Source organism: Melanostigma gelatinosum (genome assembly GCF_949748355.1).
Source record: "Melanostigma gelatinosum genome assembly, chromosome: 6".
Classification (NCBI taxonomy): domain Eukaryota; kingdom Metazoa; phylum Chordata; class Actinopteri; order Perciformes; family Zoarcidae; genus Melanostigma; species Melanostigma gelatinosum.
The window spans coordinates 13,555,325-13,568,349 of NC_136639.1; the positions used below are offsets into that span (position 1 = coordinate 13,555,325).

General features: G+C 46.6%; 1 protein-coding gene across 1 annotated transcript in view; it reads right to left on the reverse strand.

Moving 5' to 3' along the window:
* The window catches only part of slf1 (SMC5-SMC6 complex localization factor 1), a 35,933-nt gene that overhangs the window by 16,042 nt on the left and 6,866 nt on the right, over positions 1 to 13,025 (reverse strand). Inside the window, exon 15 of the mRNA XM_079269600.1 lies at positions 10,102 to 10,181. Coding sequence (XP_079125726.1) covers positions 10,102 to 10,181 — 80 coding nt within the window. The remainder of the gene's footprint in view (positions 1 to 10,101; positions 10,182 to 13,025) is intronic.

The window sequence follows — 13,025 nt, forward strand, 5'->3', positions numbered from 1 at the left end:
GCCAATGAGATTGCCGCGGTTACCATGGTTATTTGGGGGGGGGGATTTCACACCGTAGTGTGAAATCCCTTTGCTCTTATCAACTACAAATCAGGATGAGACCTTTGCTTGAAAAAGTTAAGGCCTGATTTTCTTTGTCCACAGCACATGTTTAAGCCACATGGTCAGAGCCCAACATCCCCCCTTTGTTCTGAAGAGCGAGGTGTTGGCTTCGGTCTTTAGAGCAAACCAAGGGCTGGCATGTGCATCCATGTGGTGGGGAAACCTGAAGAGGTGAGACAGTCCAAGTGTTCCTGAGACCAAAAGCAGTGGTTAAAACAGGCAGTGTTCATTGTTCATAGAGTTCAAGGTTCATAGTGGTCAAGTTCATGGTGTTCAAGTTCAGAGTTCATTGGCATCTGGGCAGATGACTAAGGTGGCATCTGGGCAGATGACTTTAACTACTTCTACCTACATCTACTATCATACACAATTCAAATCATAGGTGAGCAAAACATTATTCCCAAATAATTCAATCGCTATTATGATGTTGTGATAATCTAGCATTGCGGCACAGTGTCAAAGAAAGTAACAACCCAAATAAACAAAACAAAAGACAAAAGAGAGAGAAGGAAAGAATAGAAAGACAAGAAGCAGGTGAGGGGCAAACAGTGGTTACTGGTTCAACTCCTAGACAGGACTGGAGTCCGTCGGCGGAGCAGTCGTAGGTTGGCTACGTGGTGTTATGAATAGGAGGGAATCCAGTTTAGTCTGTCGCTTCTGGATCTATTGGTACATGATATGTGCGTCTACCTCTCTCTAATCGGTAGATTTAGAGCGAGTCCTGTGTCTAAGTTTTAGAATCTATCGATATTGGAGTTGCGTTGCCAAGACTATAGGCCAGAGGTACCTGTGAGGGTTGCATAACAGTAGTGGTAGCAGATTTACAGATTTCGTTAGCACGGCTAGTGTGACTAGCTAGGCTGGTCTTTCGCTGCTCCAGCTGTTGACAGCTGAGCCTTCTCGGATGAGGTCCTGGGTTAAATCTGACTGCTACGGCAGAGGTTATGTCCTCTTTGGTGACTTCTGGTAGAGTCTATAAAGCATGCAAAGGGTTCTCTATGAGAGTGGAGCATCAGTTTACAGTCGCAATGAACGTCAGGTCATGCAACTGTTCTGGTTGAAGTTGGCTGTGTTAGCGGTTAGTGCATGTCTACAGGGTGAGTTGGAGCATGCAGTTAAACGTCAGTAGTCAATAGTAAGCTGCCATTCTGCCGGTTGGTTTCGGCACTGGCGAGATTAGAGTGTACTTCCTGTGAAGTACATCTCTCTAAGTTTCTGTTGTCAGAGAGCCCACCCCCCTCGCGCTGTTTGAGTGGCGAGGGCAGATATCCCACGTTACCGTCAGCACTCAGGGAAACGTCGCGAACAGTTTCACTCTGGAGTGTGTCATGGCGGGCTGGTGATATCTCCCTCCCCCCACCCTCCTAATTAGAGATGGAGACAGGTCCGGCGCACAGGTCAAGTTCAGTTACCTACGGCACTGGCGACTTGACAGGCCCGGGCGATGACTCGGCTGAAAGAAGGCGGTGGCTTCGTTGAACAAGCTGGAGGTGGCTCATGCTGACAGAGCAGGAGAAGAAGGCTTAGTTGACGAAAGATCTTACGAGCTTGGGTGCTCGAAGGGCCTCTAAGGTTGTGGCACCCTAGAGGTGTATGCGAAAAGGTGGGGGAACACATGAGGCTCGTTTCTGACCCGGAGTCGGGTAGAGCAAGAGTGTTATGACCCCCCAGTAAGACTGAAGAATATGTATAGATATATACATAACGGGCATTGCCTTTGCGAACAAGGTCGCCCAAGAAGGTTGAAGAACGAGGTGCGAAATGGGAGTGGTCGTTTCCGGAAGTGTGCTGAGTTCTCTTCCCCCCCCCCTACCATGTCGACTTGGCAGCAGGGGGAAAGGTCACTCGGCTTAGTCAGGTGGGCTGCGAGTCAGCGTTACCTGATGGGTTGCGCTTGAGGGCGTCTTTCACCCCCCTGGTTCCGTTGGTCTTTCGACCGCCAGGGTCGTTTGTTCCTCGGGGGTGACCAGGGCTCGCTAGGCCAAGTCCTCTCGTCGTCTTCCGACGCTAGGTCGGAGTCGCTCGACTGTTGGATGCCTAAGACTATGGCGGTGTCTTCGTACCGATTTGTCGGCCGTCCGCGTGTCCTCCATGCAAGTTGCGCATATTTCCTAATCTCTGGCATGGTGAGGTTACTCGTTCTGCAGTTCATAGTAACATCGTATCTCACGTTGTCGTGGAGATTGTGCAAGAATAGCGACTTGAAGGCATGGTCTTCTTCTAGACCTGGGGCGTTACGTCCTTGGAAGTACGCAGATCTCAAGCGCCTGAAGTAGTCTCTCGGAGACTCTAGCCTTTCCTGGAAAATGGCAAAGGCGCCGAGGGTGGCAGAAGCTGGGTTGGTGTACAGGGAGTACTCCTCCCTAAGGGCGTGACAAAGGGATGAATAGCGGTCGCGGATACTCGGCTGGAGCGTTTCCACGAAAGCGTGGACGCTTCGCGCTGTGGTTTTCCACACTAGCTTTAGCTTTTCGCGCGATGAGAGGCGCAATAGGTCGAGGAGGCAGCGATCGATCTCCCTTAGGTAGTCATCGATGCTCGAGTCGTGATTATCGGGATTGAAGCGCTCTACGTCTTTTACCAGAGACTCAATCTGTCGAGTACGCAGGCCTCCAAGGTTGATGGGGCCTGGGCCATCCGAGTCGTCTGAGTCTCCATACTCGCGATGGTGGTAACGACTATCATCCTCCCTCCCTGAGGGGGATGGGGTCAGTTCTTGTTGTGCGCGTGAACCGCGTGGAGGATTGCGTTCGCCTGAGGTGGTTTTGAAGCCACCTGGGCCGTCTAGGACCTGGTGTTGGTCCTCTCTCCTCCTGGTTGGGGAAAGCGTTTTCAAGAAATGCAAGGTGGTTCGGGTCTCGGGGAATGAGGGAGCCGAGACCAAGAAATGACTGGGCTGAAAGGCTCGATAGGGGGTAGCAGTACCTACCGGGGTTGCTGGAACACCTTGAAGCGCTTTCAGTTTGTCATCACTCTCTGATGCTTTAGAGAGTTCTAGGTTGACCTCTCTGAGGTCACTGCGCAGGCTACTATTTTCTGACTGTAGGGCTCTACAGTCACGTGACAACTCCTGAACCTCTGTTCGGAGGGTCCAGATCTCGCGTTGCTGCTCGTCGCTCTGTGCCCGGGTTCGGGCAGCTTGCAGCTGCATTTTCTGATGGTAGATGAGCAGTATTTCGCCGATTACGTCCTGAATCAGGCGCTCTCTGTTACCTGCTGGGTTATTTACATAAGCCACCAGCTGCTCTAATTGCTCGTCGCATAGGACAGCAGTGTATTTTGCAAAGTACTCTCTTTCCTTTGCTGTGAGTCCGAGGACATCAGCCACCGTATCTCGTAGTGCGGTGTCTTCTGGAGCTACAGCTCCAGGAATGGGGGATTTCTCGTCACTCATTCTCTCTAATGAGCACGACTCCCAGTGGTTGTTAATTCCCTAGTGTTAGAACGGAAACTGTTAGTGTTTACGGTTCTCAGTGAAATGTCTAGTTCTGTAACTTAGGATTTCTACTGTTAGATGTTTATTACTGTTAGTGTTACGGTTCATGCAGGCGCACAGTGAAATGTCTAGCTCTGTGACTTACGTTTCTACTGTTGCTGCTCTGAGGTATCACTACTGCTTTGCAGCCAGAGGTGCGAAAATGCTAATGTGGTTTAGCACTTTGGGCCTGTGACAGCTGTGTGTAACTTCTTTGAGGGATTTAAGAAAGCAAGCAAGGTATTACAAATAAACGATCAAATCTACTACACAGCTGGCTGTTAGTTTAAGAAATGAAACGAATAATTAAACCTGGAAACGAAATAAAATTTCGAGAAGGGAATTAAAGATTAAGATTAAAAATCTGGATTTAAAATCAAAAATTTAATTACAATAAGACAATATTTTGAAGATCAAAGCCTACCTATTTTGGGAAATAAGTTTCAGGAATTTGGATCATTCAAAAGAAGAAAAAAAATAATTTTTCGAAAAAAAATATTTTTTGGAAAATTAATTATTCAAAAATAATTATGGATTAATGTGCATATATACTGTAACAAAACTGGAATAACGTACCCTCACACGGGGCACCATTATGTTGGGATCTAAAGGAGCGTGTTTGGGTTATCAGCATTTAAGAAACTGAATTCTTGACATCAATAGAATTATTGATGTATGTAACAATTATTAATGATTATTAATATAAACGGGGCACCACCCTGCGAACAGGGACCAATAACCAAACGATAAAACTAAGTCTCATAATTAGTAGTCACTCATAATGTCAATAGTCTGCGTATGACTACACATTCAGTGACAGTGAAGGTTTAAGTTCGAGCACAGGCTACTACATACAGTCTTATCAAATACATATGCACAAGTAATCACAGACGACTGCTCCTGAAAGTATAACAGAGTTTATTGAATCAAAATAATAAATGATCAAATCAATTAATATTGCAACCAACAAACATTATCATACAATTTTATATGCCTAAACTAAAGAATGAATAAAATGGATGAGGGTGTATGTCTGTGTGTGTATGTGTATGTGTGTGTGTGTGGGTCTGTGGGTGAACAGGAAGGAGTCTTACAGCTACGCTAAAGACTACAAAGATGGCGGCGTCGAGTGACGCTGGCCAAAGGGGAGGGGCCTTAAGAACTACAGCTAGAAACTACAAAGATGGCGGAGTCGAGGGACCCGGACAAAATGGCAGAATGGGGCTGCTGTGCGTAATTCACGTTTGCCTGGGCAGCACGTGATGTGAGGCGCTCGTTTGAACGAGGTTCCCCAGGGGTAGAATTCGGAGCTGTGTGTGTGTGTGTTTCGTGAAAGGAGGAAAGAGAAAAAAGGTGGGGGCTCATGAATCAGACTTCTGCGCGCGGTGCGCGTTGTAGTGAGCCTGAGTTGGCTGGCTCTATCACGCATAAATATACCGCTGTCGTCTTGAGAACTGCCGGTAACTTATGCCGTGATAAACCACGCACCTCAGCTCACTCACCGAGTCGAGTTAATGAAAAGAGAACTTCCACACGGAGTGGAAGACAATGAATGAAATTAATCCCAAAGAAACAGTCATAGTTGATACACAAATACAGCGGCGCTTCTCTGCGCCGTAATGATTGCGTAATACCTCAATATCACGCGACAGTCTTAAACACACAAAAACACGGGAATATCAACATATAAATGAATGGCCTGAATTAAACTTAAGTTAATTTAAGCTAAGCTATGCCCAAATGCCAAGAACCTTACTTGTAGATGCTTCGTTGCAACGTGGAAGTGTTTGTGGCAAAGCTGTCCGTTTTCCTCGTCGGGAAGGGGGACAGGGGGGAGCTTGCGGGTCGGCGCGGCTTTGCAGCGGGCGCTGTGTGTCGCGCGGCGGTGAGCTGGCGCGGCTTCGGTCCGTTAGCGTGGCTCTGGAGCAAACGCAGGTCCGGTCTGTACTCGCTGCAGGGAGAACAGTTAACTTCGGATGAGACGACGTGTCTGCGCGTCTTGCCGGGAATCCTCGGTCACGAGAGGAGCGAGGCTTCGTCGGGCTCCTCTGTGCCGGTTTGTGCACAAAATAAAAGGAAGCAGAAAGCAGAGAACGGATCGCTGATGCGGGTTCGTCTCGCGGGCTGAGTGGAGCCGTACTCAACGTGGAACACTGTCGTTTCGTCCAGCGAAATGGCTCGTGACCTGTCAGGGTTTGATGAGGGTTTGAGGGGCTCCCTCGTGGCCTAGACGGGGGTGTCCGGGCGAAGAGAGCGGTTGTGTGCCTCCTAACTCAACCGAGGTCGAAGGGGGAAAGCTGGATTCTCTGTGGCCTGGACAGGGGGGGGGTCCGGGCGAGGAGAGCGGTGTGTGCCTCCTGTTACCCCCGGAGGGAGAGTTGGAAAAAAGCCATGAGGTGGGGGCAGCAGAGAGTTTTATAGAACATCGGCTGAACCACAGGGGTCCTCGGGTCGCTTGGCTCTCGGCCAATGAGATTGCCGCGGTTACCATGGTTATTTGGGGGGGGGGATTTCACACCGTAGTGTGAAATCCCTTTGCTCTTATCAACTACAAATCAGGATGAGACCTTTGCTTGAAAAAGTTAAGGCCTGATTTTCTTTGTCCACAGCACATGTTTAAGCCACATGGTCAGAGCCCAACAGTTACTTGAGAGGAAGTTATGGTAGACAGCCCACGCACAAAGCCTCCAAAAAGGATTCTTCACAGATCCAGAGTTCAAAAGCTCCGCTGGGCATTGCGAGTATCACCACGTGACATTTAATCAGCAAACTACCAGTGAACAGGCGTGGAAACAAAATCAAGGATTCCATTTTTATTTTTTTTTAAACACAATTTTCTTCTCCCCTCTTCTTTTTGTTCTCTCTCTCATCTTTACCCGTCCCTCACTTTTTCCTGATACAATATTAAACCAGGAATATATTAGCGGCCCACAGCCCCCTCTTTTCATGTATGGCTGAACTTCAGAGGGAAGTTAAAGGCCAAGCATGAGTGGCTCTGTGCTTGCCAGTATGAAAAGCCCATACTAAATGCTTTACTAGCTCTCCCCAGGACGCCTCGCCTGTACAGGGGCTCCACTCCAGCACGCACAGACTGGGGCAGAAAGGAGAGGGAGGAAACAGTGGGGCAAGAAAGAAGAAGCGGCGAACAGAGTGAAAGGGTTTCCAGCATTTCAAAGCATATAGGGGAAATATTGGAAACCCTGGATCCTATTCATTCGGAGGAATTCCTTTCTTCCAGGAGGTGTCTTTGAGGTTGCTGAAGACTCATTAAATGTCATCCACCGTAAAGAGGTTGAAGAGTGGAGAGGGAAAAGAACACAGGAAAATGCTACAACTGATTATTAAAAAGCAACATTTATGTTCTCCCAAGAAACGTGATGCAAAACCTAACAAACAGAAAGAAGGTAAAATATTATGTCCAGTTCAGAAACAGTCCTACAGTGTATCGTAATATTTCTCTACACATTTCTGGAATAGTTCTAGAAAGCTTCATGTAATAATAATAATCAGATTATATGAAGCTGTTCAAGGTTTAGAACAGCCAATGTCAACTGAACGGACTCGAAAAGCCACACTATAAGTCATTTGATTGCTGTAAAAATAAAAACACTTTGTGTGTTCTCACAGAGAGATCACACAAACAGGCTGATGAAGCAGACTGCAACTAATTTCGAGCACTTCGTCAGATCGTGTCGATTTCATTTTGAATACGCAACTCCATAAAATACAAATGACGGAAATCACTAAAATAAGGGACTACCACCCTATTCTAGGGTGGTATTCTGATTTCCATTCTGCAAATAGGTCACTGTATAATTTGTTTTAACCTACATGTAAAAGTGCAGTTATAACATCAGAAAGCACACACTGGTGATTGTAAAGTATCAGCGCCAGAAACCAGAAGATGTCAATCCCTGAAGCAAACCGATATTTCCAATCTAAAAAACAACAACACTCACACGGAGGCTGGAGCCCAGTCCGAAATACAGTCCCTAATGAGTAAGCTGTACAGTGCGGCACGTCAGTGTTCTACATGGGCTGCTCTGCTATTACCGCGCTCTAAAACGCTGTGATAAAACATCCATTCCACTACACCCCATGTGTACACATCCTCGCAAATGCCAGGGCCAATCCACGCACTGTTAAATCACTTTAATGGCTCCAATTTGGACACAACGCCTCTATTATAGGGGTAATTGCATGCTCAGCATTTACAAGCACGGAAAGGATAAATCCGCCTGTCCTTTTCTATAAATCCCCCGTTTCACACTTTAACAGAAAAGTTAAATGTATGTGTTGCTCTTTATATCCCTCAGTCCGCTTGCTACACTCCTCTAAAGTGTCACTTGGCCCACTGATCCCTGGAACAGAAAAGGCTGCTGGAAGCCAGTAACAATGCTATTTGTAAGAAACGTGTTATAAAAAAGGTATTCAGTGCTAGTTATTGGATATATTTAAAACCATTTGAAGACTGCTGTCGCTGGCTCCAAGAGTCACACGTTCAAATCCTCCAAATCGAGATCACTGCAGCGCCTCCATTTGTTTTTTTACCGGCATTAACGTAAGTGCCTATCATTCTACATTCAATTGGTGAAGATTTTATTTTTGGATACCTCCATTTAATAAGTCAAAAACAGCAACAGGGCCCCTTTGTGCCAACAGGAAGTAACAGGACACAAACGCAGAGCGTCTGTTAAAAACGACAGGAAGCAAATCCACTGGCTTGGAGTTTCCGTTGGGTTGGACAAAGATGTCTGCCAAATGCAAAATAAAACTAAATGTAACGTTCAAGCAAAGGCTCACAGAAATACTTTTTGTCACACTTTGGTCCAAACATATTTTTTCATGAAGCGCATAGAAAAGGTGCAGTAGGAATGTTGTGACTGGCGAGCTACAGATCTGAATCGATATTCACTCCAACATCACTGGTTCGAAAAAACCAGATCATAAAATAGACAATTACACCAACATCAATGAGTTTTTACTGCCCAATCTGCACTGTCACACTCCTGAAGTAGTTTATGTTCCACTCTCGCCCGATGCAACTCCAGATAGCCCCACTGACCAGAATAAGAGTCAAGTAGTTTAGTGACGGTGTGCTTGGGATGATCAGACCTCCACTCAGGTGTTAGGTGAGAATTACATAAGGTTACCAAACTCCATGTATGAAAAAGCACCTGTTAGGTATGAGACAACTTAAACCTTTTTCAAAACGAATAGAAGATGCCCTGACTGTGTTGAGCATAGAAAAAGAATGACACTTTGATCATTTTGTAAAGCAGCAACTTTTAACAAAGTTATTGTTGATTGCTGGTAACCTGGAGTACCTTCACATTCCCGAGAACAAAGAACCCATCTTTTTGAACTATGCTGCGTGGATGTTGACTCGTACAATAATAGCTTGTTTCAGAAAGCTAAAAGCAAACGGATTTCAAGCGACCAAAAAAAAGACAATCTCCATACAGTACATTCAGACTGATTTTAGAATGAAATCTCGGCAGAGCCTCCAGAAGGAGATACGGAACTGAAAAAAAAAGAGAAGTTCATCCCAAATCCCTCAACCCCTCTCAGCTACTTTGACAAAGATACTGAGGTTCCAGGAGGCGAGACAGATGCTCCAAAGCAAAGAAGTGCAGCATATAAGAAAGCAAGCTTACGTATGTGGGGGGAAGAAGCCTGAGAGAGAGAGAGTAAGAGAGAGAGAGAGAGAATGGGATGGGATGAGAGGGCGAGAGGGGAGGATGCTGTGCCGATGGTTCATCAAAAATTAATGCCGACCGCATCGGTATAGAGATCACGTAGTGGAAAAACAACACATGCCAACCGCCTTGAGTCTCCTGCCGCCACCCTCCCCCACTCCCTCCTTTGCACCGGCACAGGGCCTTTCTGATCAGGTGGAGGGGGGAGATATGAGCTCTGACACCTTAAAGAGTTCACACACAGTGCCATGCCTCTAATTACAGGAAGTTCCACCAGTGCAGCCGCTGTATATCTGTAGCTCTACCCTAATTGCTGCATTTAATGTCCCTAAAATTGAGATCTGAGGCACATTGTGCGTATTAATATGTGTTATTGTATGAGGAAGCCATTATTTCTGTCCGCGACATTTATTTATTTATCTATTACTTCTTTAAAAGGTGAATAAGACATGAGGAAAAAAAGCAACACAAAACAGCGCAGCCATGAATTTCAATGCGAACAGAACAAGTGGAGGAGGAGGCGGAATACGGACCAAACTCTGCCCGGCACACACACGCCAATTATGCAGCCGAGTTGCCTTTACAGCTGACTAGATGGAAGCGGGGTCCGATGCAAATCAATCACTCTCTCCATACATTATTTGCTCTTCATTAAACCGAAAGTGATGACAGAGCTATCATGTGCCTCTTTACTGATGACCTAGTGCAGTGCATCAGTCCATTAAAAGTCCGATCCTTGCAAATCTGCAGCGATATTGTCAAGCAGCTGTGTGTGTGTGTGTGTGTGTGTGTGTGTGTGTGTGTGTGTGTGTGTGTGCGCCGTACCTGCTGCGTTGACTCTGTTCAAACCCCTGGGGATGTTCTCTTTCTCCGTGCTTGTTTCATTCACCGAAGCGCTCCGAGCACTGTGTGGAGAGGACATGGTCAAAGGGGTTATGAGGCAAATATGCATGTATGTGCATTCACACACACACAAGTCCAAAGTTTCAATGACTGGCCAGCATGACAGCGCGGAGACCTAGTGGTACAGAAAGTGGAACGGGCATTACTGTGCTGTGAAAAGTGCCATTAGCAAAGGAATCCCTCGTGGCGTTGCATCATTTTATATATGAAATCTGACAATATCTGTCAAACCCCTTCTGTGTTGGCCACACACACACACACACTTCACACGCCCAATCCTCCATTCCCGTCTCCAAAGCACTTTTCCTCCCACTTAACGCCTCAAACGTAGAGACGGAGAATCCGATGTGAGCAAGCACATTAGGAGGAATAACTAGTAAAAGAAAGTGAAGCGTCTTCAAAGTAGTGCCGTGCTAATAGCTGTGGGCTGTCACTAGTCCTGCGAGTGGGTTTGGAAGATCTCCCTGCATGAAGTCTGACAGGTGTCTGGAGTGTATACGGCTGTGCACGTGCACGTGCGCGTGCGCTGCATTGAAGCGGAGTGCCATCCGTATTACAGGGAAGAGGCTTGTTCCTTGGTAATTGGCTTGTTCAGTAGCCAGGAAGGAGCTCCCAGCAGTGAGGAGGAAACACACGTCCTGTCACGTTGCTTGTTATTAGCAGGGACAAGGCTGAGAAGAGATGAGCTCCGTGTGTGTGTGTGTGTGTGTGTGTGTGTGTGTGTTTGTGTGTTTCTAAGAGTGTCTGGTATAAGGGCATACCACTTCTTATCTCAAACTACTTCACCCAAGTGTCCCCTGTCCGTATAGGCTGGCAGCAGTGGCGGTTGACAGCACTTGGCTTGTACACGCCCCAGTCTCTCCTTCCCTCGTGGTCTACTTTAGGAAGCCAGCATGCTGTCAGTGGCCCGGCTATCAATGCTGGGCCTGGGGCGACACGTTCCCTTGGAGGCAGAGTCTCAAGAAACTTGTGAGAAATACTGGAAGTAATGGGGAAGTGCATGTCGATAGCAAAAACAAAAACATGTCCCTTTTACCTGTGGAGCTGATGTAGTTGCAGGCTTTTCTTAAATCCAGCTGATTATTGAGTATGTTCAGGTCCGGTCAGAAGAGAAGAAGGCAAAGTAATAGTTCAACGCTTTGGAAAGATAACAGCAGTACGCAGAGCTTGATTAAGCCAGCAGGAGAAGATTCAGTGTAATTACAGCTCCCCTTCTGCTGAAGGCACTCACTGCCCAGCAGGCAAGTCAAACGGCCATCTAAGTAGTCGGTCTGTCAGCTTGGTATGGCTGGGACGTGTGCTCAAAAGCCTGCCTGTCTGTTGGTGCAGAAGAAGCACACTCGCCATCTCACACACACCACAGTGGCCTCAAGTCACAGTAAAACAGCCTAATGCGTTCCAACAGCCAGAGATGAAAGATAAAGGGGTCATGTGGCTCCTCTCAACCTCTATGACCTGCTCCTGCTCTTTTTCATGAATCCAATACCAAACATCCTGCTCGGATTTTTGTCTCGTGTACTGCCGACAGTTTGAAAAGACCAAAACCTCAAAACTTCTATCCTGAAACGCGGCAGTCACATTCGTATTATTTAAAAATCAGCCTTTTTCCAAATGTTGTCTTATCCTGTTAAGGACTGTGAATTACTGACAAGTGCTCGAACAACAAATATAGTTGAGTTCTTTACGTAGAATATTGAAATGATTTGATTGAGTCATAGCAGCTCCAGCAACATAGAGAAGTGCATTGTAAATGCTTGGAAATTGAGCAGTGTGCCAGACTCTTAAATTCATCAACAAAAGATGTGTTAATTGATTAAGAGTGTCAACATCACTGAAAGTATGTATAATATCAGACATTCAAGCGTGAAAAATGAGGAAACAAGATTTCCTTTTTGGTTTCTGTTCTCAATTCATCACAGGCTTTGTCATTCGGATTTGATTCTTTCTTTCAGGGTCAAATGATTTTACATGCCCTTTGGCATTTCTTTATCTCATCCGCACAGATTGCGTTCCTCGTTTTATTCAGTTCCTCTCATGTATATGTCAAAACAAACTAAACCCTTGAAACTGTGGTGGAAAGCAGAAAGAGCAGAAAGCAGTGATGGAGGGAAGAGGGGATCGGGTCAACACATGAACCAATAGCCCTCGCATGAACTTGCTCCCTGGTGGCTCCTCCCCTTCCCCAGGCCAACTACCTGCTACCAAGCATGGAGAGTGTGTGTGTTTGCATTCAGAGAGGGACTTAGTATGTGAGTATGTGAGTGTAGATCAAGAGAGGTGAAGAAGGGGGTGGGGGGGGGTTAAGCTGAGCGCTGGTGGTCGTAAGGGTAGACACAAAGGCCTGATGGGATATCCTAGTCTGTCTAGCTGTCGGCTTCCTATCCAAATCAAACTCAGGACTGTGTGTGTGTGTGTGTGTGTGTGTGTGTGTGTGTGTGAGAGATGAGAGGGTCTAACCTCCCTATGCACCCCTCCTTTCAGCCAGCACACACTGATAGGATCAGACCTGGGCATGACCCATCACATGCCAACTCCTCACGCTCCGTCTGACCTCCATTTGCCTCTCTCCAGCTTTCCCTTAGTCCCTTCATTCATGCATCTCTGCTTCTCACCCCAAACCCACCCACCCACCCACACTTTCATCCTCTCTCCAGGTGTTCCTTTGTTCCTTTTCACTCACATGTCTCATCGGGTCCGTACATTTCCCCCCGTTTTGCCTTTAAATGTATGAGTGGAAACCTGACAATGGAGGCACAGTAGACTGCTGGTTGACTAGTTCTGCTATTTTAGACACACACAAGCTCAAAAAATCCAAAAATAAATGAAAGACAGATGCAGCTGGTTTA